The sequence below is a fragment of the Hippocampus comes genome, unplaced genomic scaffold (assembly GCF_001891065.2).
Source record: "Hippocampus comes isolate QL1 unplaced genomic scaffold, H_comes_QL1_v1.1 scaffold249, whole genome shotgun sequence".
In the NCBI taxonomy this organism is placed as follows: domain Eukaryota; kingdom Metazoa; phylum Chordata; class Actinopteri; order Syngnathiformes; family Syngnathidae; genus Hippocampus; species Hippocampus comes.
Genome location: NW_017805035.1, coordinates 1,769,727 through 1,796,739, shown reverse-complemented (window position 1 = coordinate 1,796,739; position 27,013 = coordinate 1,769,727). Strand labels below are relative to the sequence as shown.

The 27,013-nt window shown below is 45.2% G+C and overlaps 2 protein-coding genes across 6 annotated transcripts in view; one reads left to right on the top strand and one right to left on the bottom strand.

Moving 5' to 3' along the window:
• phf1 (PHD finger protein 1) overlaps window positions 1-8,026 on the bottom strand; it is a 12,701-nt gene extending 4,675 nt beyond the window's left edge. Inside the window, exons 1-11 of one of the 3 annotated variants that reach the window (XM_019863897.1) lie at window positions 7,854-8,026; window positions 7,575-7,719; window positions 7,078-7,156; window positions 6,879-6,960; window positions 5,319-5,405; window positions 3,718-3,812; window positions 3,159-3,307; window positions 2,969-3,064; window positions 1,892-1,960; window positions 1,680-1,803; window positions 402-469 (exon numbers count right to left, since the gene is read on the bottom strand). In XM_019863897.1, coding sequence (XP_019719456.1) covers window positions 402-469; window positions 1,680-1,803; window positions 1,892-1,960; window positions 2,969-3,064; window positions 3,159-3,307; window positions 3,718-3,812; window positions 5,319-5,405; window positions 6,879-6,960; window positions 7,078-7,155 — 848 coding nt within the window. In that variant the 5' untranslated portion in view covers window position 7,156; window positions 7,575-7,719; window positions 7,854-8,026. Of the gene's footprint in view, window positions 1-401; window positions 470-1,679; window positions 1,804-1,891; window positions 1,961-2,968; window positions 3,065-3,158; window positions 3,308-3,717; window positions 3,813-5,318; window positions 5,406-6,878; window positions 6,961-7,077; window positions 7,362-7,574; window positions 7,720-7,853 lie in introns of those variants that run through there. The other 2 variants (XM_019863896.1, XM_019863898.1) reach the window with 2 other exon arrangements.
• Window positions 8,027-10,175: 2,149 nt separating this feature from the next.
• rgl2 (ral guanine nucleotide dissociation stimulator-like 2) lies at window positions 10,176-25,504 on the top strand. 3 transcript variants are annotated; one of them, XM_019863872.1, is made up of 20 exons: window positions 10,176-10,442; window positions 12,936-13,075; window positions 17,719-17,766; window positions 17,894-17,965; window positions 18,553-18,722; window positions 18,794-18,850; window positions 19,458-19,657; window positions 20,065-20,177; window positions 20,397-20,606; window positions 20,915-21,018; window positions 21,110-21,194; window positions 21,676-21,735; window positions 21,895-21,984; window positions 22,074-22,106; window positions 22,668-22,789; window positions 23,373-23,468; window positions 23,536-23,635; window positions 24,158-24,406; window positions 24,527-24,641; window positions 25,183-25,504. In XM_019863872.1, exons 2-20 carry the CDS (start codon window positions 12,950-12,952, stop codon window positions 25,371-25,373), a joined length of 2,241 nt encoding a protein of 746 aa, XP_019719431.1. In that variant the 5' UTR covers window positions 10,176-10,442; window positions 12,936-12,949; the 3' UTR covers window positions 25,374-25,504. The 3 variants fall into 3 exon arrangements, with proteins under 3 accessions (XP_019719431.1, XP_019719432.1, XP_019719433.1); XM_019863873.1 differs by having other exon boundaries at window positions 10,177-10,442; window positions 18,556-18,722; XM_019863874.1 differs by lacking the exons at window positions 10,176-10,442; window positions 12,936-13,075 and adding an exon at window positions 15,943-16,128.
• The last annotated feature ends 1,509 nt before the right edge of the window (window positions 25,505-27,013 follow it).

Here is a 27,013-nt window from a genome sequence, read left to right as displayed (position 1 = left end):
AAAAAAAAAACTGTTAAAAAAAAAAAAAAAAAAAAAAAAAAAAAACCACCAAAAAAAAAAAAACGCATGTTAGTTTGCCATTGTGAGCCTGCTCCTCTTTTGGCGCATGAAATGTATTTGTAGCTGCAGAGAGAAACAGGTTGCGATGGCATTTGTCATTATAGCGCAAGAAATTTGGGGGGATAAAGATCGCGGGCAAATTCAGTGCTTTGGAACTCGTTGACTGGATGAAAATATACAATTTGGGTGTGGAAGATGACAAATGTGTCATAGCTGTCTTGATTCCATTGTGCGAATCAAACAATTGATTACCCAAATCATTCTTCGTTGCAGCCCCAATAATCGATTTATTCTCAAATGATAATCCAATGATTTCAGAGTTTCATTTGTTGACATCTCACCGGTCCTTTTGGGAGTTGAGTGCGTTGAGGAGGTTGTGACATCGCTCTTGCCTCGGCGTGTCTGAGAGCTGTGCAAACAAGAATCAAACCCTTAATGCAGGCAAAAGAAAAAAATTTTTTCAGTAAATGCTTGGAAAAACGTGTTTTAAACTCTTTCCAAGTTGTAAATAGTTATTGTCGCGATTCCCCAAGCACTACATGGAAGTCCCAATTTGGTCTCTTCAGTGTAGTACCGCCTTGTGCCACAACATGCCCGGCAGTACTGAGCTTTTCTGGGTGACATGCAGCATAATTAGGAGTGAAGAGAAGAGGCAAAGAACCTGCCCCCACTTTGCCGAGAGAAAATGTCTGTGATTGTTGTCTGCTTTGTTTGTAACATTCATGTGCATCGGTTCGCCTGTTTATGGCATTTCAAATACCTGTATATTAGTAATGAATGACAGGGTTTGGTTGAGCATTTTGGTAACAGTCTTTTGTTTTGTGGGTCAGGTTTATAGTTAATGTCAAAGGGAAGTGACAATGTGTATGTTCCTTGGTTTTCGGGTCAGTTGGGTTTGTACTTTGCTTTGAAGGCGCGAATAGATACGTCCTTTGGTTTGAAGGTCCCAGCTAGGTATGATTTCGGTTTTCGGATTATGGTTGGTTATGTGCTTTTGGGTTTAAGGTCCCGATTAGCTATGGTCCTGTTTTTTTTTTTTGGGGGGGGGGGGGGTTGGCCACTCTTCACTACATTCCTTTGTTTATAGGCAAGGAGAGGCCGCTTTATTTATATCGCACATTTCATACACAAGGTAACTCAATGTGCTTCACAAAATTAAAAGTATAAAATGTGAAAGCATTTGATAACAAAAAACTTAAGACATTTAAAACCAAAATAAAAAAGTACCTTTTGAAAAGATTCTGTTTGTCTGTCTGTGTGTACATAATACATACATAATATGTTTTCAGGTCCCAATCAAAACGAATCACGCTGATTAGTTTCTGGGATGGTCACGTACGTTGGGACATACGTAAACGGGCGATTCACTGTAGTGGTAAAAAGGTAGAAAACGGCGGTCATTTTGTTTTATTGATTCCTCCCAAACTAAATGAAGAAATGGCTCTTTTTTTGTCTGTTTAAGCTGATGTCAATTTGGCACTTTTCTAAATGCTTTGAATTTGATTTTAATGACAGTTAATGGACTTCAAATGTCCATTGCAAAAAAAAAAAAAAAAAAAGTGCCTGCAGCATTTCGCACAATTTCATCATGGTGCTTTTAAGTGGAGGATTCACAGTACCGCGCCCAGGAGCAACGAGTCCCAGTTCTCGTTGGTGAAGGACAAGATTTCATGGTCGAAATCAAAGTACTTCCTCTTGCAGCACAGGGACAGGTGGTAGAGCACCAAGTGGGCCAAGTCCACCCTGCAATACAAATAAAGAAAGGAGATGAGCTGCTTCGTATACTGCAAGGTTGGCCAGACTGTCAAGTCATCAAATGTTCCACCATCACCAAGTCATGGGAAGTCTTTTGACGGTTTCTGGTCCTTTATTACACACTGAGCACTGGAACTGATAAAACCTGAAACAAATGCAAAGACAACACTCAATTCTGCTTTACAACAAGGACAAAAATTACAAAAAGGGAAATGTCCCAATTGACACGCTCCACAAACAAAAACAAATTTGCCCGATAAGGAAAATTGGTAAACGGTCATGTCAATCCAATCTCGACTTTGATTTTGCGCTACCTTTTTCGACGTGACATTTTCCATTCCTCTGAAACTACTCCAATGCGCATCTTTGCACAATGAAGCGCTGTATGGCACGGTCATGGAATGGCTGTTCAACCTACGCGTGGCCACTCTCACTGCAGATGAACACCATCACCTCTCTCCAGTCGCTGCTGGTTTTCTTCTATTTCAACTATCTAGCGGCTGACCCTGGATCTCGGTTGACATGGCAACAACATTGTGTTGCATCAATCCTTCTATCAGCTGAAGGTCATGTTGCGGGGGGTGGGGCGGTTGCAAATGAAACACGCATCACATACATGAACATGTTTACTATTCCGCATGAGAACTCAGGCTTCCGTCTTCTTCCATCACCTGCCTGGCAGTTGTCACCGCTAAACGCCAGCTTGCCTTCTCTCGCCTTTTCTCTGACTGTCAATCAAAAGGCGACGACAAGCACGACTCCCCCGATAGCTCGGGTAATAACGGCATGTCAAGGCGGGTGTTAAACCCAGCTGGCTAATGACAATCTCAACTTCATGCATACGTTTTATGAGGCGCCAACGATGCAACCTGCCTGCACGCAAAAGCCTTCATCCTCGTCGCTCTTTCTGTTCTCTGAACGTGAAAGGGGGCCGAGTGGTCATTGAAGCAGAGCCCGTTGAGAAAACAAGGGGGAAAGGCTAGCATGATTCGTGTAGCCGTCGTCGCTTCCGCCGTAGTTTGGATGTGTCAAGTGTGAGTTGTTTATTCAATCATTTCGGGGTATTGTTAGCTCTGTTGCTAGCCTACTATCGCGTCCAAGGTCGCGATCGACAGGACAGGCGGAAGGAAGGCCCCAATTCCACCTCACTTGCCTGTCCCCGTAGAGGAGAGGCTTGGTGAGACACTGAGTGCAGGCCTCGTGGAACCACTGGCCACAGCTGGCACACTGAAGCATCTTCAGGTTCCACCTACGCACCAGCAAAAAAACAAAAAACAACCATTCGGTTAGTTACGTCGTCCATGAGACTTTTGCGCATGTTCGAAGCCTTTGGTCTCGCTCACTCTCCAGGTCCGGCGCAGTAGCAGTAACACTGCTGCTGATTGGACAGATGCTGCGGGTCCCAGTCCAGCGAGGTCAGCTGATAGGGCAGCCGCAGTTTCATGAAGTGCATCAGGCGGGCAAAGCGGCCTCGTTTGATGGCACCGCCTCTCTGGGGTGAGGGGAGGAATTTGACAACGGGGCTTTAGTGGGCAGGTGTGAATTTTCCCGTATCTGTACTTTACTTGGGTGTTTTTTTTTTAACCAATTTTTACTTGTATTCCCAGTGTACTGTACAGTCAAAAAAAATGTGCGCAAAGAGTAGTGAACCATGAAACAGTGAGGGACGACTGTCGTAATAATAACAGTGTTTTTTTTATTGTGCTGATGGTGATAAATAGCTGCCATTTATCATAAGAGCTGTTTCTAATATTTTGTCCCTGTCATGGAGAAAAATAAGGCAACAAATGCAGTAAACACAGTGTGGGAAATCCTCAAGCGTGAGCTTGTTTTGTTTTGTTCTTCCATAGTATGCGACGGGCTTTGTGCAGGTGTAGCCAAGTGTGAGATGAGCGTTCCGACCTTGGTTGCGACGGCAAAGACGCACTGGCGACATATCCAGGATTCGCTGTCGGCTTCGGGCTCGATGCTGGGCGTGTGGCACTCGGCGTGGTAACCTGAGGCGGGAGGCCTTTCATTGGCGTTTTGTCTGAGCGGCAATAATGGCACAGCGGCTGGTTTGCGGGTTTAGCGCCGCGCCATGCCGCATCCCTTTACGAGACTATTTGTGTCCTGGGAGCAGCAGGTCTATTTATCAGCTCATTCCTGCGCGCACACTCGCTGACAGTTGCCTTGTTTGTCAGATGGCAAAATCTCAGCTTCTTTCCTGCCTTTGAATTCTGATGCTCAGTGTCCTATTCCTAGTTACCTTTTTACATCTGCTTGTTGTGCTCCAGTAACACACGTATGAGTAGAGGCGCAACAATTCATTGATTCGTCGACAGCTAAACGATTATCACATTCATCCCCAACTCTTTTGCTCATCGCTTTAGAGGCATTGCTGAATTCTAAACCGTCCAAATCCTCAGAAATGTCAGCCTCTCGGCAAAAAATCTTTTAAAGCAGACTTATTATCTCTGTATTTACAATTAAAACCTTTGCGAACAGCTCGTCTGTGAAATGCAAGCTTTAACATCACTGCCATGACGAACAGACACCACCAGATGGCGGCATTGCGTCGTTTTGGATCTGAGCTCAGCTTGTCATGTTGATGATGAGGGAGAAAAATGGTTGGAAGTTGGACAAATTTGACACATTATAAAACGAGGACGTGTTTCAGTGGTGAACAAAAAGTGTGTGCGGTGATTGTGGGGGGGGGGAAATAAAACGGCATAAAAAAATAAAATAAATAAAACGGCTGACATTCCAATCGACCCATGTGGTAAATCAGCTTCCCTCATGGCAAGTTTTTTGCAGTCAGTCTGTAACTATCTCAAAATACAATTGAAATATCAATCCAAATGCTCCAAAACAGCGACACTTATTTAGAATTGCATTGTTGTTCACTTACGTTTTGGGTGTTTTTCTCATGTTTTCTTTTGTGTCTGTGTATCTCAATGTGCAGTCTGTGTATGCCTTTGTCTTGGGTTTTATTTTGCTGTCTAAAGTTAGGTTGCATTGCAAAAAAGATTCTCTTTTCTACTGCATAAAGAAGGGTTACAACAAAGGAATAAAATGCCAATTAACTGGTTCGTAATTACTGTATGTATTGTTACCATTTGTATTATTTCCATCTTCACCCCTGGCTCGACTTTGCCACATTCAATATGGCGACGACATGCACATCCATTCCTGTTCTTGTATCGAATGTCTATGCTTCGGAACGCAACCATTTTTCTTGAAAGCAGTCGGGCGATGCATGATGGGTATTGGGCAAAGCGCCACCATCAATCACGCGTCAATCAAGATTCTGGCTCGCCACCTCGTATCTTTCACAGCTAATGTTTTTTCCCCCTAAATATGTCATTGGCTTCCCTTCCAGTCACAATGGCGGGGTTGCTGTAGCGGAGTTGTGGGGGGTTGCACATAGATCATTTATGACAGCACCTTGTTTATTTTCCTTTCCGCGTCAGCTCTTCAAGGTCGGTGCGGGAGGAAGTGTGTGATGAGGTGCTCCTCCTTACCGTGGCGGCATTTCAGACAATTTACGAGGGGCTCTTTAAGAGGCGGGGCCTCGCAGATACAGCAAACTTCTTCCACGCCGGCTGCAACTAGACAAGAAGAAGAAACATAGTGGGGGGGATAAAATACGAGGGGCAACAATTAATCAACAGCAAATTTCTTATCAAGATATTTGACAGGCAGCATGGTAGGCGACTGGTTAGCACGTCGGCCTCACAGTGCAGAGGTGCTGCGTTCGATTCCGGCTCTGGCCTTCCTGTGTGGTGTGTGCATGCTCTCCCCATGCCTGTGTGGGTTTTCTCCGGGTACTTCGGTTTCCTCCCACATTCCAAAAACATGCGTGGCAGGTTAATGGAACACTCTAAATTGTCCCGAGGTATGCGTGTGTGAGTGTTTTTTTTACTTTTGTATTCCTTATGCAGGAATAAGTTATGTTTTTGGATGTTTTAGTTCTCCAAAATGTAAAGTGACATTCCACGTGATTGCACAGTATAAGAACTGAAATCAAATGGAATTGTGAGCTTCTTAACAATATGTGATAACAAAGGCTGCTGCGTTCATAAATGCAGGTCAATTCCGATTTATTTATTTATTTATTTAGTTTACTCATTTTTGTCGGTCAATGTGAGCAGGACAAATCACTTTTTTTTTTTTTCTCAAATCCGACCTATGTGCATATAAACGGGATATTTATCCAATGCGACTGCAGCCTAGATGCTTTCATGCAACCTATGTGCCATCAAAAGTCACAACTGATGGACTAAAGTGAGGTGGCACACGAAGGAGCAAAAAACACTCAATTGCCAAAAGAAGATGATGTGAAATTCCTTCAGTTCAGGAAATGGCAAAATTATTGCGCGTCAGGACGGGACCGATACGAGCGAGGGGCCAGAGTTCCTTCCGTAGACACTGCGCCACGTGACGTTCCGTCTTTTCTGCACATTGCGTGTCACTTCACTGATGCGCTCTGTTCAGATTTCAAGTCGCATTTTGGTTTTGTGACGTGAACAACTTCATCAAAAGATCGGATTGAACAAAACAATCCAAATTGGCTCTTTTAGTGTAGTGTGAATGTATGCTTAAATGGATCTGAATTGGTTTTAGAGGGGCCAACATTTTCTTTGCAAGAATGTTTTCTGTGCCCCTTCTAGTTTAAAGACGATATTCTGATGAATATTGCGTTGGTGTAATAAGAAAGAAGCAGATGAATCCCTCTGTTTTCATCCAGCTCAGGGCGTGCGCTGCAATTTTGCCATTATGTACAGTGCGCTCCGCTGTCGACTGAAATTGACATCTGCATGCCCTTGGGCTCGAATTACCAATGTCACCGTTCACCTCTTAGGTCATGTGATGTTCACAATGCGAGCCCGAGGGCACGTTGACGTCAACTTCAGCTGACAGGTGCAATACAAAATGGATGGATGGATTCATCCGCTCCATTCCTACACCAGAAGGGCTTTCCACTTGTGGAGGCACACAGAACATATTCTTGCACATGAAATTTTGGACTCGATTTCCCCTTTAAGCAACGGAGAGCTGAGACTGAAAAGAGTTTTCCTTACACGAGTGGATGTCTTTTCTGAGGACCCAGAACTCGGAGTTGTCTTCAAATCTGACCAGGCAGCATTGCTTGACGCCGTCTACCTGAGGTCGGTCGGTTGGGGGAGGGAGGGAGGGAGGGAGGGAGCGAGGACAGTGATTGACACCAAGCTGCAGCCTTCAAGTGCCAAAAAAAAAAAAAAAAAAAAAAAAAGCACTTACCCGCTTGACGTTGCCCAGGTAGAGGAGCCCGTCGCTCCATCTGGCCAGCACATCGTCCCCCTCGCTCACTCTCCCCATCCTTAGTCCACCGACACACACGCACGCACACACACACACACACACACACACACACACACACACACACGCGCGCACACACGGAGAAATGTGCGAACGGAAAATGGGATTTATGCGCTCAACACTTGGATGACGAGAGGATATGGCCGGGAGGAAGACGAGGAAGAGGAAAAGGAAGACGAGGTGTTTACTCCCCCCCCCCCTTCTGCTTTCCTTTCTCCTGGCTGGTTACGTCGTCAGTGGGGTTAAACGCCTCCTTTCTCCCTTCGCCTTTTTTTTTTTTGGTGGTTGAGGGGGGGTGACGTGAACAACAAGACACGATGAGCACACAAGCAAGCAAGGGAGCGAGACGCAATCAAAGCACCGCATGACGACTGCTGCGGCCGGTTGATTCACTTTGACCAGCAGCAAAACTTGCCTACCTTCTGTAAAGTCCAACTCCTTCCGTCCGATTTCCTGCCGTCCTTCCTTCCTTCCCGTCGGGGTCACGCCGATTCGCGGCCAGGCTGCGAGTGCATCATCCTCATCATCATCATCATCATCACCTTCTTCTTCACCGCTGGCTGCCTGTGCATGCGTGCAAGTGTCAGTCAGGAGGAAGAGGAGGAAGAGCGAGTAAGAAGCCAGCACGCGTCCTACGCCGCCGTGCTTTCTTGCTCTTCTCGTTTTTGGTTTTGTTTAGGTTTTTTTTTTCCTTTTACCTCAACGCTACCGAACTGCCTTTGCCGTTTTATTCTGAGCGACCGCCAGCGTATATCAAGCCGCCAGAGACGCCATCTTCATCCTCCTCCCTCGCTCTCTGTCTCTCTCCGAGCGACTTGTTGTGACGCAGACATAAAACACGGAGATAGAGAGGGAGGCAGATACAGATAGAGGAGGGAGGCTGCTGGGTGACGGATGGATGGACCCCCAAATTGGGGGATGATGATGATGGGGTGGCACGCGGCCAGCGTGCTACCTCTAAACGGTCAATTAAGCGGCCAATTAGGGAGCCTTGAAACACCTCGTTAATTGCTGAGGCTGGCTGGAAATTTGGGCCGCAGGGCTGCCCCCCAGCCACTGACATCACCAGTATTTGTCTCCTATGGGTAGTACACCTGAACTACATCGGAAGGAAAAAAAATGCACGTTGCTGCCTTAACCTTTTACTGTTTAGGTCAAGTCGGGCAGCAATTAAAAATAGCCTCAATGACATTCAAGCTCTCACTGTGTGAGCGTGTATTCATAATTACACAATGGGGCGAAGTGAACTTAACTCTGGTACAGATTCACCTTAGTTCATTCTACCATATTCCCACCGAGGTAAAACATTAAAAAAGTCACGGGTGCTACAAAGTTCATATACACTAAGGCTGTTCCATGTCAAATTTGAGCCACGAACTGAAATGAAACGTAGATTTAGTAGTGTGTGTTAAATCAGGGAAATAAGTGGGAGTCCACCTCAAGTTGTTTTTATGGCAGTGGTTCTCAAAACTTTGCCATTAAGTACTGCCTAAAACAATACTTTTAAAATACAGTAGCATCGAAGGCCTAAGTCTTCATTAAAAGAAAAAAAGACAGGTTTTATTGTGGTATTGTTGTAAGCAGGCCATGAAGCTCCATCTCACCAGACAGGTTTTCAATGGGGTTGAGGTCTGGGTACTGAGATGGCGATGGGAGGGGCTAGAATCTGTGTTTGGGCAACTTCTTGAACAATTTTCAGTCTGAGAGTATGCTTCTGCAATGAATATGGAATTCATACGAAGGCACTGAACACATCTTAGCCATGGCTGACTATCATTGTGGAGGGGCGCTGTATGTGCCTTGTCTCAACGAAGGCTGGGAAACAATTACTATCCGGATGTTCAAAATGGGCCCAGAACATACTAGGTCTCTCGTGTGCAGTGAACATGAACGATCATCTGCAAAAGTGTTCAATTGCTCCCAAACTCCTGGAATGGAAACTCTACTCACACTCAGACACATCACCTCCTCTGGTTTACGTCCGCTGGATTCTATCATCTGTGTTCGAGCATCTGTATTAGTCACGCCAGTCAGCAAGAAGCCTGACTGCCTGCCTGGCGGAGTGTGTGTGTGTGTGTGTGTGTGTGTGTGTGTGTGTGTGTGTGTGTGTGTGTGTGTGTGTGTGTGTGTGTGTGTGTTTCAAAATGGCCCCCGGCTGCCAACACTTTCTCTCGTGGTGGTCTTTCTCCTGCAATACAAAAAGGGTCCACCAGGAGGGGCGCATAACAAGTGAGCAAAATACTGCTCAGTTTGCGTTGATTGACGCCCTCAAAAAAGGATTAAAAATACATTATGGCTATTATAGTCACAGTGTTCTTTCTTTGAAATTAATTAACACATCACCTGACACGCGTCACACATTTTGCGTGTTTGCCCTGCGCTAATTGCGCATTTGCATGAATGCATACACACTGGATTGTAAAATAGACATACTGACCACGAGTCCATCGTGCCGCTCCGTTTTTAAGGATATGAAAACAAATGTCATATTAGAACCCAGAACCTTTTGACTGTGAGGAACTCCGATTGCACTGTGTTACCTAGTCTTTTTAATGTCCCTTTTGTTGTGTTTTTTTTCCACAGAAAAGGCCAGGGGAGCTAGAAAATCATCTGAGATTTGAACCAAGAATCTTTCAACCGTGAGCCTCTCTCTCAACATGCTTACCACGAGCACACCATGCCATTTTTTGTCATTATTTCTTTCAAAACTAATGTGCTTTTTGAGCGGGGAAGAAACCCAAAGTGAGATCAATTCATTGGAACCACTTGAGTCGAACGCTTTTTTGGTCTTTTTCTGCTGGAGGAAGCCAGAGTAGTAGTCTCTTTTTTTTCGATCTTGAAATTGAGCACGCGTTGTTGAGGATAGTCACCATCAATGTGTTAGCGACTCCCAATGTTTGCTTGCTTGGTGGCGACGCTGTTGCCAGCAGCTGTGACGTCACCGTGAGTGGGGGGGGGTGGAGGGAGGGAAGGAGAGAGAGCGAGAGAGAAAGAGAGAGAGAGAGTCACTCGGTCGCCTATCAGCTGCTCGCACAGGCGCGACGGCCGAGAAGATAGAGGACGGAGGCGCGGCAGGCAAGCAGGGAGAGGCGGTCGACTACGCCCCCCACCCCACCCTCACCCCCGAGCGAGCAAACACCCCTGCCCTCCCTTCCTGACGACGACAGTCTAGAGTTTCGGATGGGCGCGACTCTCTCGTCGCCGCGGCCGCGACCGCGGCGGTGCTGTCGGCCAGCCGCATCCAGCAGCTCCTCGTGAGGCCGAGCCGAGGCCGAGCTACACATGTTGTAAGTTGAGCCGCTCGCTTCCTTCTTTGGTGCCCTCTTCCTCTTTTCATCACGTTTGCTGTCGCGGAAACGTCACCACGTCCTTGTCGCGGTCACGTGACCGTCCGTGGAAAAACGACTTGGAAAGAATGTCCAGGAGATGCAAAACGATGCCGTGAGATACGGGTGGTCCGACTTGCGAGTTTTTGCGATACGAGCTGTCGAATTGACTGTAACGAGTCTATGATTGAACACTACGTTTTCCTTCGTAGCGTGACTTACCTGATCTTGGACGTTTATGTTTGTTTGAGGTTTACTGCTTGCTTGACTGCAGTTTACCAGCAGGGCTGGGACTACTGTCACCTGGTTACAGGTGTGCGTGTGGACATTTTGACTGTTTTGCATGAGAACAATTGGATTGGAATTGGTGATCGTGGTCAATTTCGGGTCAATTAGTGATCTTGTGTGAGCAAGCATATTAACTGGAACAGATGTGGCACAAATGTGTGTGACATATCAGCCGATCAGGGTCACGTGTTTCCATGCACATTTGCAAGTTGCAAAAATGTTAACGCCGGGGCAGTTTGTTTACTTTGGGGCCTCCATACTTGCTAAAACACCCAAGACTGAATGAATTCACTGTGTTATTTCATATTCTTCTACATTAGTTGTACAGATGACTAAAATAGTTTTACTATTGTTGTTTTCATATTTTTATTTGTTCTTTTTAATTTTGTTTTAAAATATATAAATTAAATATTGAAGTACTCACTGGTTTAAATTTTTAGCATTAGATGCTTTAAAATAGGGAAGGGTCGATACCACTATTTGATATCCGATACCATTACTACAGCCTTGAGTGTACAATGATATACTTTGGGCTTATAGATTGGATCAGACTGGTTCTAATAAAAACAATCCGATCCTGATACAGGTATTTTAACCTGGATTGGACTCAATAACGATCCGGTGGATCAGATCAGATATTCCCTACTTTAGAACTGGCAATCTTCTTCTTCTTCTCCTTTCGGCACGTCCCTATTCAGGGGTCGCCACAGCGAGTCAGTAATTTCCATCCGCCCCTGTAAACCGTCCTACCAACTCGCATGGTCGTCTTGGCAAAAGTTTTACACCGGATGCCATTCCTGACGCAACCCTCCCCATTTCTCCGGGCTTGGGACCGGCACTGGGGAACAGTGCACCCCCAGGGGAGGGCACTGCCCCCCAGCGGCTGGGTTACTTTAGAACTGGCAATATAAAACAATATTTCAAAAAAATTGTGATGATAATTGAGATCGGACAAGATGGGAAAAAATACATATTTACACTATATATCCCCCCCCATCTCGTCCTTTCCTAATAGAGAGTCTACACAGCAACAATAGTGCAATGCTGATGCTGGGCTCTCAACTTGCTGTGTTGTGTTGTGTGTACACACTGAATCATCTGGGAGCTGTTTGCCCGCAAATGAATAGCGGCTATTCATTCAAGGCTGGATGACCAACCGACAAACGGCGGTCTGGGCTGGCCTCCAGCCGTGTACATGGCCGTTGGCAAAAGGGGGGGGGGAAAAAAAAAACTGCAGCAAGTAGAAATGCAGATGCAAGCCATGCAAAATGACACAACGGGATGTTGGGATTGCCAGCATATCTGCTAGCGGCAAGACAGATGCCATTTCGTTGTGGGAGCCCCCCCCCCCCTTTTTTTTTTTTTTTTTTTAACTCGTCCTTAGCCTCACAGCACAGTTGCCCAAGTCATTTTTCAACGTGTTTGGAAAACAAGGAAGAAAAATAAAACACCACAACCAATTGAAAAGTTGGTGGCTAAGAGTCACCTTTTGCTAATTGCAGTGAGCTAAATCAGTACTTGTCAAACTTTAGACATAAATTAGCACCTCCAGAAATGCTTGACTCTTGGAGGAGCATCATCACGACGACCAACATGAAAGCACAGTTGTGCTCTAAGGCTAAGTGTTCATCAAAACCCAGCCTGAGCCTGTAGAGCTGTGCTGAACTAAGCATCCCCAAATAAACAGACTGCACTGTAAGTTGTGGCTTTTTTTTTTCCTGTGGGCCAAAAATGTTGAATGAAAAGAGAATAAAAAGAAAAGGAGCAATGTCTACGTCTTTCAATAGCTTGTGTATTTGTCAATATGCGTGGCCTGTGAAGACGAATCTGATGATTCGGACAAAAGCGAGCACAGAAGGGATTCGTCGTTCACATTTTCACTGAGAGAGAAATCCTCCATTAGGGCCTCACCATTTGTCAGTCGTCAAGTTTTGCTTTTTTTTTTTTTTTTTAATCAAAAAAATAAAAATACATTGTGCGTATTTGGACAGCAGCTTAACATTATTTTAAAAAATCTATTTGTTTATTCAAACAGGAGAGCATTTGAAATTTCCAAGGTGTGACTTCTGACCTGTGTGCGTGTGTGTGTGTGTGTGTGTGTGTGTGTGTGTGTGTGTGTGTGTGTGTGTGTGTGTGTGTGTGTGTGTGTGTGTGTCTGTTTTGCAGCTGCATTTGTCAGCATGTTGCCCCGTCACACGCGAGCAGGTGGCTATGACCTGCCGGGCTGCGAGTCCAGCGCAGTCCCCCTTCTCGCTTACCGGCCTCTCTGCGGCGACCCCTCAGGCGACCCGCACGCCACTCTGCAGGTGAGTTCCGATTGGAGGCGTTTTGCAATTAATTAGGCCTCACTAGCACCACTCCAAAAGAAGCCAGCGCTGAGCTCATTACCGATTCTGATGACTAAATGTGGAACACTTTGCCGTTTGTACAAGCGGAGCAAAATACCAAAAGGGAGCGAGTGAGAAGCTTGACCGCATGTGTCAACTTCCCACCACCACCTTGGAACTCTGTTAATGTTTACCTGCCTGATGAGGAGGAGGCTGATGTCAATCCGTGCTTAAAAGACAAAGATAGAGCCATCGTTTGGAAATGTGGCTGCATGGGAACATTGTGTAAATGAGTTCCGTTGAATCATAAAGTCTTATTTTTCAATGGAATTGTTTGTCCTTCATGTGATTATAGTTGACCAATTGCCGTATCTCATAGAAATCCCAAATAATTTATATGACCAATTTATTTGATGATTGATGGTGAATCTACTAAAGATAAATTAGTTAAAAACAAGTTTAAAAGATAAGCAGATTATTGTGAATTTGAATGGGAAAGATGTGGAATTTTTGTTTGTTTGTTTAATGTCTTATTGGGAATGAATGGCGAATTTTGGGGTGGAAAATGGTGAATTCTGGGAAAGTAAATTAGGGTAGAAGGAAATATGTGGTTTGTATCAGTTGAGAAATGTGAAAGTAGTTGAGTGTCAAAAGTTGGGGCAAATAATTGCTTTGGGGTGTCGAATAAGATCATAATATCTGTTGCGTTAGCTTTTTCTTTCCCACGTGGGCCGGACCCGCATGCGACTCCAAGCAGCCTTCCTTTCCTCGCCGTCTCATCTCTGGCCGTGCGCTCAATAATGAATGAATGTGGTGGCTTCAGGCAGGCCGTCGGCTACAGTTTGAGTTCACAGCGGGATCGACTTTCACGGCACCGCCTCAAAAATGGAATCCGATACGGCTGCTCGCTGGACTTGAATGACAATGTTGGGCAACGCGAAAGTCGCTTGCGGTGGGACAGGGATTGTTTGACATAGCTTCCATTCCAAACTAGCACAGTAAGCACACCCTTGTGTTTTTGTAAGGACAATAGCGCTCTCTCATATTGTATTTGATTCAAAACTGATCATAATAAGATCATTAAATAGAACAGAATCACTTCATGCATCAGCATTGTGGGATTTGGCCACTGGGGGCAGTATAGTACTCATGGTGGCCCAAATGAAGAAGACTTTCACAGCTACTACACATGACTCAGAAAGCTGTCGTATTTTTTTGTAGCTTTTCGCAGAATATGAAGAGCATTTGCCTGAGTTGGATGTTGTTTACACGTGCTGCTGCGCCGCTTGTGTACAAATATCGCTTACTAAAATGGCGATACTACCACAAGACACCAATACTCTCCGTGAGCCTGTCAATTGCATTTTTATATTGTTGTTGTTGTTGTTTGCATTAAGCTAAGCTGAGTTTCCTATGTGGTTGTTTGAGATTGAAAATGTGAAATGCATTTTCCATGTTCATAGCTTTCCAGGTTTTTCATGAGCGTACAAACTCTGAAGGCCTCTGAGCATCTGGCACAGCAGTTCCTGATTGGCCCGCTTGATCTGAACATTTTTCTGGGAATAGAGCATGTTAGATGTAGCGGAGAGCAGATAGCGCCTTGCTGGATGAAAGGCTGGCAAGATGAGCAGGAAGGAAGCCGGTGTGCCTGGGGAATATCCTTTATGAAAAAACACACAAACCCGCACAATGGTTGACCTCCGAAGATGTAGTTACAACTCAGGGTTTTTTTTTTCAGTGCATATCGTAATCATCTGTTGGAGGAAAAAAAAATATCCAAAAACAGGGTAACTATTAAGGAATTGAGGAAATAGCATGAACAGAGCAGGTTTGGATTGGTTGTGCTATTTTGTGTCGCTGAGCCTGTTATCAGTGAGGGCCTGGGCAAATTTTTGGGCTGCGGGGGGCTTATAAAGGAGACTTGTGCAAAGGGATTTTCTACTGTAGAGGAACGATCCATCCATCTATTGTCTGCAGTGCACGTTGCTGCGTTGACTGACGCAAGTTGAGTGGAGGACGAAGGGAACGGCAAGAGCACGGCCGGGCGTCCTGCTTCCTGTGTTTGTCGGCTCTTATTTTGCACTTCCTGTGCTCGGGCCAACTTTGAGCTGCGGCTCGCGACAACAAACAACAAACGGCATGTCGATGACGGCTCGTGAAAGGCTTCCACTCCTTGCCATCGTCATATGTCGCGGAACCACTGCTTTGCAGAAACCCACTGACAAAAATGTGCTCCATTGCTATACTGCATAAATACAAAATAATCAACAATTGCATTTTTTTAAACAAAAAATTCAACATGTTTATTATTGAGTGCCATTCATTTCAATGCAATTTTCAGATTTCTTGTTCACGCAATGTGATCAATACAAATCTGATTTTTTTTCCTCCCCCACATTCGACATAGGCCTTTTTCGTATGTGAATATCATTTGGCGTGACCGTGGTCTGGACGGCCACATCAGATCATGATCATCTGACTAAAGGTCATCAAAAGTCGGTCGGCAAAACAGAAGAAGCAGAAGCTTTGCTGCCCTCCCGCTTCTTAAGTGATGAACTTTGATTCAACCGAAGTTCCTTTTTTGTTTTGGGGAAGCTCCCTATCCTAATTTTGTCTTGAAAGAAGAGTCACAACACCAAATCAGTGAGTACACAAAACAGCAGCCTTTAAGCCACTAGGTGGTGCATCCATACAACATAGTTTGTTTTTTTCTCGCTCCACTACTGGGCTTCTTGTTGATATGAGACCAGTGACATTTGGAATATTGCTTGTGGTATTAAAATGAAGGGCGGGGGGGGGGGGTGGGGGGGGGGGTCAGGTACAGGCGGGGGCTTTGCCTCAGGTGTGCGTACCGTGAGTCGCAACTAAGCGGCCGGAGCGTTTGTGTCAGCAAGTCGTCTCGGAAGCGGAGGCCCGTCAGATGCATGAGGGAGAACGCCCGGCGCACAAATGCAAAGAGCCGCTGCGCCTCCATCTTGAACATTTCCAGGAAGCTACGCTGCTGCTTCCTGTCTGGACTTGCCAGATCAAGGGTCAGTGGCTTTATCCAATGGGTGCGCGTGCACTTGCGTGTCTCTTTCTGGAGGTTTGCAGTATATGTACTTGAACGTGTGTTTGTGTGTGTGTGTGCGCGTCTGCGCGCTTTCAGTCGCTGTGTTCGGGTTCATACGACAAGTCTCACCTCCTGAATCACTATGTCAACGTTTTTTGACAACTTTTTGAGTGAAGCGCGTTTGTGTTTTTGGGCTTCTTGGATGGGCGAGATCCAATCCCAAAAGTTGCGTTTGCGCAGAAGCGGTGAGTGGAAAAACTGGTTTTTGTGTTGTCACACATACCGGGCGGGAGGCCTGCTTTTGAGCTTTGCTCAAATTTAGGGAATTGTTGGAAAGCAAGCAAACGGTAGAGGTCACGTAAGATCCGGCGAGCCTCACAACCCAATGCCGCTCAACTGCCGCATAGCGTGCAGCCACTTTTCATGATTGGACGGTCGTCGGGCTACATTGCTTTTGGGAAAAAGTCTGGCTTTCATCCATCCCTCTTCTTGCACTTACCTGGGGTGGGCTCACGCCGGCAGCAGCTGAAGCAGGGAAGCCCTGACTTGACCCAGCTGTTCCGAGGCGTTGCCAGGCCAACCGAACGACCGTCGTCTCTCCGGCGTGTCTTGGGTGCAGCGGCTCGACTCCTCCCGGAGGGAACTCCTTTGGGCTGTTTGTATCCGCCATCTTGTTATCTGATCTTGCTCTTTCCCTTTTTTGTTCTCCTTTTTCCATTTGGTCACTATGTGATATCGACCCAAGCGTAGTCCCCCTGCCTATGGCTAGCGGAGGCCGTTGTGCTTTTGCCGCGGCTAATTGTCGAAAAGCCGCCCGATGTGCCTCATTGATCATCGTGATCGTTCAAAAGTGCGAGTGTGTGTGTGTGTGTGTAAGGCAAAGCATTTGTTTGGAGAGTGTTGCTAAGGTGCTGCTCACTGTTGACTCGCCAGGCAGCCAGCCGGCTTTGTTTCTGACTCATGTGTGGCAAAAGTACACCCACGCTGTACTTCCAAACGAGTTCAGATCGCTGTGTTTAAAAAAGAAATAAATCAAATAAATAAAAGAGTTTAGCTTTATGTCTTCCTTAATGACGACTTGTTGTCTAACAGCCGCGGCTGTGTTATGCAGGAAGTGTCTGTCAAAATGATTGGCAGCTCTTTGCCAGCTTTTCAAGTTCATTGTGAGATTGACACGGAAAACAAAAGCATATTCAACGTTGTACTTGTCAACATGTAAATGTTCAACAAAAACACATAAGAACCAAAGTCTGCTAGCTTAATGCTAACATAAAAAGAGAAGAGCCATCAGGGGGCTAACCCAAACGATACGAGATGTGAGGGGAATTGTCAACCTTTGAACAACTGCGACTTGAACACACGCGCTGATGGAGGAGGAACACAGAGCAACGAAGCAGAGAGCAGTCATGTCTTTGTACTGCACTGCAGGGGCGTAACTCAGAATTGCTCAAACTTGTCTGTTATAGTTAAAAGGGATAAAAGGGCCACTTGTGCAAAAAACAACGTGCGATATACTGTGCTTCGCCACGCTCTGAGTCTCTGATTCGCTGATTGTGTTTGGGTGGCTCAGGTGGAGTCGTCGCCCATGAAGACGACGTGGTACTGTCCTCTGGATCTGGTGAGGCCACTGACTGCTCTTTTTTTTGGGGGGGGGGGGGTGTTTTTTCGATCACAAAATTGTGCACTGTTTATTATTTGTGTGTGTGTGTGTGTGTGTGTGTGCGTGCGTGGGCGTGTATGTGTAGTCCACAGTAGTGGAGGAGGAAGAGGACGGTCTCATCTACACAGTGGTGATCAAACAAGCCGGGTCCCCCACGGTAAGATCAGCTACCTTTAGTGTTCAGCATTCACGCGCCCATGTCAGATTATGAGTGCATTTCACTGAAATGTGTGAGAGGTGTGTACTTGTGTGTGCGTGTGTGTGTGTGTGTGTGTGTGTTCAGAATGTTTCGGTTCATGTGAGACCTTTTCAGTAATGTGTAAAAGTGTTTCATCAGTGGATATGAGTGAAGGAAAATTAATGTGTGATTTTTTTTTTTTTTTTACTTGTGTCTGAGGGGAGGAAATGTGAGAGTATTTCGGGAGTGTTTATGAGCAAAAAAATCAAAGTAGAGAGTTTCACTTGTGCACGCGAGCAAAAAAATAGTAAGTTGTGCATGTGAGACCATTTGTGTAAATTGTGTGAGAGAATTTCACCTGTGTGTGTGAGAGTGTTCCTTTCAGTTTTGTGTGGGCAAAAGAATTTCAATAGTGCGTGTGAGAGAGTTAAACTGTGAGTCTTTCAGTATTGGATGGGAGTGAAGAAAATTGAGTAGTGTGTGAGAGCGGTTTAGATATCAGTGTGTTTGTGTGAGATGGAATGACTTGCTGTGTGTTGTTTTGCTTTTCGGTTGCCGTGGCAAAGCAGTCGTGCATTTCACGCTGCCAGTGCGTGAAGGCGGGCACGGAGGAGAAGCTGACGTTGCACCTGCTTCGCTCCTTCGCCTTGGGCGACCCGTCCTTCGTCACCATCTTCCTGGCGACCTATCGCTCCTTCACATCCACGCAGAGAGTGTTAGACATCCTCACCGACCGGTAGGCATGTTGCGATTTCGGTAGCGACCCCCGACACAGACGAAGCCTCACTCACATGCTTGCTTATGCAGGTTGGAGCGACCGCCTGCAGACGGCGACGAAGGCCAGTTGAGGAAATCCTTCAACAGGTCTGTTCTTCTCTGTGTCTCAAGGTGCAAGTGTTTCATTGATTATCAAATGAAGTGGCAACTATTTTGATTACCAATGAATCCTTTTGTTGTGAACTTGAAATTGTCCTCCAAATTTCAGCCCCTGAACAGAACTGTATGAAGGCAAGTTATAATTTTGAGTTGCGTGAATTTGGTGTAGTACCTCATTGTGCCACAACACGACATGGGGCAGTACTGAGCTCGACTGCAAGATATGCACCGTCATGAACAGTAACAAAAAGAGGCAGAGACGTAGTATGCTAACTTCTGTTAGCTTGTCAATGGAGTCTCACATTATAGTTTGGCATTAAGCTAGCATCAAGTTTTAGTTGAACATTTTGTTGTTTCAATATGCAATGCTATATATATATTTTTTTTCCCCCTTTCCCCACCTACTGCAAGCTGATTTGGAGCATCTATGCCGCGACAAACGGGTTGACCGTGTTCCGAGTCCCTTCTGTCTCTGTCCATGAGCAAGTGAAATGAATGAATCGCTCTCTGGCAGAGTCAACCAACATATTTCAGGAAGGCAAGGCGCTTGCATGAGTGTCCCTAATGTAACACGCGCCATCCCCTTCCCCCGCAGAGCCGTGTGCTCGGTATTCGGCGCGTGGCTGTCCGAGTACCCTGAGGACTTCCGCGGCCTGAAGGATCCTTCGCGCCTCCTGCGACTAGCACCGCTTCTGCCTCAAGACTCGCCGTTTGCCGCCGACCTCCGCGCTCGCTTCCTCAGCTTGGCCGAGGAGCTCAGCGAGAAAGCGCTGCTGCCCGACGATACATATCGAGGTTGCAACACACACACACACACACACACACACACACACACACACACACACACACCACGTTTTTTAACCCGCATGAACACATTACAAAAGACACAGATGACACAGTCACACAAACATAAATTTTTCCTGTCCATTGTAAAGTTAAATATTACATGAGAGTATTGTGAAGTCGTGAAATGTTCCGACTGTAATTCATGTATTTATTGTTATCAGCATTCCAAACCGAAGAACATGATTCTGTTCATTAGATATTTTTGAAGTGAATCGGTTATCGTATTTTTTTATTATTTTTTTTTTTCGTCAGGAGTTGGAATCTGCACAAGGCTCCGAAAATCCGCATCGGTCGGGCCCTAATTGCAACCATGTTTTGTAGTGTTGTAGTGCTGATGTTCTTCCAACCCCCGGCAGACATGAACTTGGCCACCCGGCCGTCGTCAACGAACCTGCGCGAGTTCGAGGCCGCCGCCATCCTGGGCTTTCCGTCGGCCGTCGTCGCCGAGCAGCTCACCCGCATCGAAACGGTGAGAGGAGAGGACTCCCGTGGTGGTATTTGGGGATCTTGAACGTATTTTTGGGCTTTGGATTCATTTGAGTTCCAAGCGTGCTCACGGGAAACAAACGAGACTAATAAGTCAAGGCAGTACCTGATTTTGTATGACGATTGGAATGATGCCAAGCACTTTCGGAGTCACTACCGTGCCCCCTAAATCAAATGTGTTGTGTATGTGTGTGCGCGTCAGGATCTGTTCGTGCGGCTGGTGCCGTATCACTGCCTGGGCTCGCTGTGGTCTCAGCGTGACAAGAAAGGTCGCGAGGGTGCGTGCCGGTCCGTGCGGGCCACCGTCCGCCAGTTCAACCGTCTGGCCAATGCCGTGCTGGCCTCGTGCCTGAGTGGTGCCGGCGGCCATCGGCCAGCCAGGCTGCTGGAGAAGTGGATCGCCGTGGCCCAGGTGAGCGCGCGTGTGCACCGTCATCGATCTGTACAACCATCTGCCCTTGATTCATCATTTAAACCCCCACTGGCTCCTTTTAAGTAGTCGATCCACAATGTTGTTTCCACTCAGCTTTAGTCCCAGTCTTGCATTTTCTGTTTTTGAGCACCTCACGTTCACTGTGGAACTTTTCACACACACACACACACACACAAACGCACGCTCTGCTGTACATTACTTTGTGTGTGTGTGTGTGTGTGTGTGTGTGTGTGTGTGTGTGTGTGTGTGTGTGTGTGTGTGTGTGTGTGCGCATACGCCTTAAAAAGGCCTGCCGTGCCAGGAAGAACTTCTCTTCACTGTACGCCATCGTGTCGGCCCTGCAGAGCAACCCCATCCACCGCCTCAGGAGAACCTGGCAGGACACCGACAGGTACCAGCCTACATTATTATTTTTTACGGTGAGGCAGATGTGCCAATCAACCACCGCTATTCATCTTCAATATAATTTCCATCATTTACAGGGAGGCGATGAGGAAGTACGAGGAGCTGTGTGAGATCTTCTCGGACAAGGACAACTACTCGCAGAGCCGAGAGTTGCTTAAGGAGGTGACGAGACGTTATGTCATATATTAATCTCATACCATTTGTGAGGTATTTTCTTTATCCTCTGCATAGAATGAGTAATATTATTGCCAGACTGATAAACTGAGAGCAGTTGAAACCTATCAATGGACAGTATATCTATCCATCTGTCTGTGTTTTGCTGCCTCCCGGTGGACAAGGTGGGCACATCAGAGGCAACGGCCATTCAATCGATGCATTGTGACAAAAACTGTGAAATTCTTTTGAATGATTCCTTTACTGTGTGTTGTTATCAAGTGAACTACTATGGAGTGTTATTTTTCCATTTTCAAATACGCATTGCAACTTTTTTTTTCTTTGACAGGGAGGCTGTAATGGAGTCATACCATTGTCATTCATTTCCATGGGAAAATGTGTTGAAAATGTCTTTGAAAAAATAATCACTTGTCAGTGTAATGAGTACTAAATGAATGTGTTTTGTTTTGTTTTTTTGTGTTTTGTGTAGGAAGGCACATCCAAGTTCGCCAACCTGGACAACAACAACATCAACAACAAACACGCCAGGGTGAGTGAGCCTCAATGATTATGGATGGATGCTAAACATGAGCATGTCTATAGCACTTTGCATCATTTGTTAGCTATGCAGCCTTTGCTAAGGTGAAGTTATGTGTCATTGTCTTTTTTTTTTTCTCTTGCGTGTATTCTGTCGTTCTGGTTCACGCAGTGGGGCACGTCGCAGGGTACGGTTCCCTACCTCGGCCTATTCTTGACTGACCTGACCATGCTGGACACAGCCATCAAGGACCGGCTGGAGGTCAGTTGGTCCCGTTTGTCCCTGGCGCAGGACACTATTGTTCGTCGGGCTCTTTTGGTGACATGTCTGGCGACGTTGTGTTGTTGCAGAACGGCTACATCAACTTTGACAAGCGCAGACGGGTGAGTGGCCATTGACACCTACACACCATGTTAGCCACGTTAGCCACCTGGCCATCCAGACCCGGCATGCCAAACGCACGTCCAGCGTTATTCCAACAAGAGCACGACACCTTTGAGCTCACAAATCCCAGTAGAACTTTCAATCAAACTATTGCTATTTGACCTTCAATTGACCTCAACGCAAAAAACGTGGGAAAGGAGTTCGGTCTCAAATCTTAAAAGGGTTGCTACATCAAATTGGGACACATGGAATCCGCGTCCTGATCTATGGAGAACAACAAGAATAAAGGAGGAATGATGACAAACCAGATGCGGAAGTCTTCATCTACTGTGAAGCCGCTGACATGTTAGAAAGTCATTTGCATGACGCTAAATTGCCGTCTCGAAAGTGCTGCCGGTACATCAAGCCAGCTCACATTCTCACACCCTTTGCTGACAAAGACATTTTGCATGTCGAAGGAGGGCAGGCAGCACCAGCAGGTCCCGCTTGCAAGCTAACAAGATCATTTCTGCTTTTCTTCTTTTACTTTTTTTAAATTCTTTTTTTAAACTCTTCATCAGGAGTTTGAGGTTTTGGCTCAAATCCGACTACTGCAGTCGTCATGTAAAAACTGCGTCTTGGTCCAGGATGAGGCCTTCCTGCGCTGGTACCGCAGTGTTCCCACTCTAACCGATGAGCAAAGGTAAACTGTCCCCCCAAACTCAAAAATCTTTACTTTTATATCTCAATTTATTTGTCTTTTTTTTTTTTTTTTTACATGAAAATAGAAATGTATTTTCTAAAGTGTACATATTCAGTCATATTCCACTTGTATTATACACTCGCGCGCACACACACACACACACACACACACACATATGCATCACTCTCAGATTACTTTCTCTAAAATGAACTGTACATCTTAGTGATGATAAGATTCGGATTTTATTTATTGATTTAAGATCAAACTTTGTTTTCTTTTTTTTTCCCTCCAAAATATGCAGCTTTATTCATGAAAATAGGCAGCTTTTTCTCAACTGTGAATGACTTACATGACTTGACTTATGACTTGAATGACTCATCTTGTTGAACTTTATCTTGAAAATTGACAGCTTTTATTCAAGCAAGATTTTATATATATATATGTATATATAGATTTTTTTTTTAATATAATTTTTTTCTCACAAAAAAAAATGCACAACTTAATTTTTGAAACCATACTTCTTTGTATGTGTGGCATCTTCTCTAAAAACTCTGAGACGATACGGCAACTTGTGTGGGTTCAGTTACAGACTGTCCAATGAGATCGAAGCACCCAGCGAGGCAGCGACGCCCTCCCGCGGCGCCACCATGCCGGCCATCATCATCACCCAGTGCCCCGAGTAAGCCAGTGCCAGCCAAATGCGCCCTCGCCACCTTGGAATGTTTTTGACACCGGCTTGTGTCCAGTTTAAGTCGCTCCGGGAGCAGCCTGGCCTCTGACGCTGATGCCGACGCCCACTTCGACTCGCCCTCGCCCGTCAACAGTCTGTTCTCCAGACTCACCAAGGCAAGCGCGGCCGTCGTTCAGTTCGCCCGGGATCCAGATGTCTTTTGTTTTTTCCTTGTGATTTTCTCTCGGTACTCTGAGAATCCTACATGTACATTTTTTTTTTAACCCAAATAAGTCACAAAAAATATGAATATTCGAGGAGAATTTTTAAGGGGCGGAAAAATAAACGTCACACGTTTTGTATTTTAGAGGAGCATGTTATTTGCAACTAAAGATGATAACTTTTTTCCTATCATATGTGTTTTTGTTATTGTTTTTATTTCCAGCACATGAGATCTCCGTCAGTGTCGTGTCTGGATTTTTCCTTGTGATTTTCTCTCGGTACTCTGAGAATCCTACATGTACATTTTTTTTTTAACCCAAATAAGTCACAAAAAATATGAATATTCGAGGAGAATTTTTAAGGGGCGGAAAAATAAACGTCACACGTTTTGTATTTTAGAGGAGCATGTTATTTGCAACTAAAGATGATAACTTTTTTCCTATCATATGTGTTTTTGTTATTGTTTTTATTTCCAGCACATGAGATCTCCGTCAGTGTCGTGTCTGGACGTGGACACGTCGTCGCCGCCGCCGCCCGTCAACGACCCGGCGGCCTTCCATCTGGCTCCCGGGACGCCTCCCAAATCCCACCGCCGCTCAGCCTCCTGCGGCAACAACGCATGTGCCTCCGCCGCTGCCGGCAAGGGTCAAAGTTCGGGGCCCGACATGCGCATCATCAGGATCCGCATGGATCTGCAAGACGGCAACTTGTACCGCAGCATCCTGGTCAGTCGACGCTCGCTCATCTGGTTCACTCTAGGGCTGAACAGATTCAGCGAATCAAAACTACATCATCATCATCATGTAGTTGAAGCTGATCGAACACTTGGATTTGTCTGTCCTCAGGTGACGAGCAACGACAAGACGCCGGCTGCCATCGCCTCGGCGCTTGAGAAGCACAACCAGGACCCGGCGCGGGCGTCATCCTATGAGCTGATTCAACTTCTGCCTGATGGAAAAGGTGCGCTTGCATAAACCCCGCCTCTTGGCGCATTGCCAGTTGCTGCTTTCTTCCCGTCAACCTATTCTCAGCCGCAAAGCTCTGGCTAATAAGAACATAGTCATTGGTGTCGAGGAGGTATGTCAGGGTGCCTCCCTGACATACTTTAGCTCACCTCACTTTAGCTTGGGTTGTTCGTGGAAGTTGTGGGTCTTGGGTTTTGCTGACTTTTTATCGATATAAACGTGTTTTGTAGACCATAGTTCGTGCTGCATTCAGTGTTAAAGCTTTTCGTATTATTTGTTTTTTTAACAATTGTGGTTTCCATTAAAGGACCAAAGCCCTGTTGAGTATAAAAGCATTGCTTTGGTGACATTTGTTGCTCGAGAACTATGTTGAACTGTGAGGATGAGCTTCATTTAGACAAAATTAATGCTTTGGATAAACCTTTTCGGGGTCTCAATTATTTGCCGCAGGGCTCCGTCCCCTTTTTTTTTTTTTTTTTTTTTTTTTTAATCCACGCAATTTACGAGTGATGTGGATGGCGTGGCTGTTCCCTTAGAGTTGCTGATCCCGGCCACGGGCAACGTTTTCTACGCCATGACGTCATCCAGCGTGGACTTCCTGTTGAGGAGGAAAGCAAGTGACATGTCTGTCAGCGGTTCACCGGCCGCCGGCCAATCGGAGAACACTGCCGCCACGTACCCGCGAATCAAGTCCAAGGGAAGGAGATTAGCCCGAACTCTGTTTTGACGCCAGCTCGGCACACGGCACTTTCAGTTCACTACCTATGATCCAATATCAATGTTGTTGGGCCATTTTTTTCCCCCCATTTTACTTCAGGAAAATTTTCCTCCGCAATTTTATTTAATTGAATTTATATTTGCTGCTTGCTTTTTGAAAAAAAAATCTTATGAATATACAATACATATATAATATACAGCCTTGACCAAATGTACTTTTTAATTTAATTTCATTCTTTTTATTTTCTGTAAGTTGTATTTGATCTTGTTTTTGTAAAAGCATTTGTTTCATTTTTTTAAGTAAATATTATTGCATTTTACTTTCAATCATTTTAGTTCCTTTTTCTCTCCACAGCTCCAACCAAATTATTTTGTAAAATTTCATTTGACATTTACACTCTCTTTTTTTCATGTTTTATTTGAATGTTAGTTGCTTGGATGCTCAAATACTTTTTGTTTGTTGTTAGTTTGTTTTTGATCTGAATGTGTTTGTCCAGTCTGCATACCAAGTGTTGCCCACCAAAACGGGAACATTTTCCCCCCCTGATAGCAATCTCCAAAATTGCTTTTTCGGGGGGAGGGGGAGAATTTACATCTTGTGCAAGTATCTCCAAATTTTGTGAAACATTTTGTCTCTCTGCAAATTTTGAGTTTTTGCACTTCCAAATTTTTAAGCATTTTTCACATGTATTGTTTTTCCTTTTGTGTTTTTTGCATTGCTGTCCAAGTATTGAAAATTTTGTTGCAGATATGTCCATTTTTTTGTTTCCAAACATTGATTTGTTGGCTCCTGTTTTGTGTTATTTTCTATTTTTGTGATGTCTTTTTTCCCCACATCTCTAAATTTTTCGCAAGTACTGTACCCGCATTTTTTTTCCTGTATCGCCTTCAATCTCATGTTGAAATCTCCATTTTCAACATCTTTCAGTTCCTCTACCTACATGCTGCATTCTGCTTTTTTTTAAACCTGTCTCCAAATTTGGTGAGATTTTCCACTGCCCCCCCATGTGATTTTTCTTTTCCCTTACTCCAAAATTAGATTCATGACAAGAAAAAAATGTTCCAGCGTATGTTCATGTTTTTTGCATCGATCCAAATGCATTTTTTTTTGTATTTTAAAATATTTGTGTTTTTCTAAGGTAGTCTTTTGAATGTGAGATTACATTGAATGCATCCCATTTTTTCCCCCACGTTCCAACAGCTTAACCAAGTTCTTTTTTCCACACACATCTCAAAATCTGGGTTGCTTTTCAATGGATCACCAAATAGTTTTGTTTGTTTTCATGCATACCTCCAACTTTTGTCTCTTTTTAACCAAAACATGAAGATTTTTGTTTGTTAGTATGGAATTTTGAATGTTTCTTGTACATTAGCCATCGAAGCAAAAATTAACTTTTTTTTTCACTTGTCAACATGTGCGTCAAGGTGTATGAAAGTCCTAGTGCTGGGACTTGGGCTGCATTTCGTGCGGTCGTTGCCGGTGAGGCCTCCCGCTAGGCCGAGGCCACCGAAGCGACATGGAGCTGATGTCCCTTTACTGAAACAAAATCACGTCGTCTTGTTTTTGGTGCCTTCCTGTAGAAGGTGCTTCTCTCCTTCTTGTAAATATCTCCAATAAATGTCCTATTTTTGCACACACAAATGTACTTT

Coding starts and splice junctions, on each gene's coding strand:
- rgl2 (XM_019863872.1), top strand. CDS start 12,950: ATGTTGCCCCGTCACACGCGAGCAGGTGGCTATGACCTGCCGGGCTGC. Junction 18,723..18,793: donor TTAGACATCCTCACCGACCG/GTAGGCATGTTG, acceptor TTGCTTATGCAG/GTTGGAGCGACCGCCTGCAG. Junction 21,985..22,073: donor CCATCAAGGACCGGCTGGAG/GTCAGTTGGTCC, acceptor GTGTTGTTGCAG/AACGGCTACATCAACTTTGA.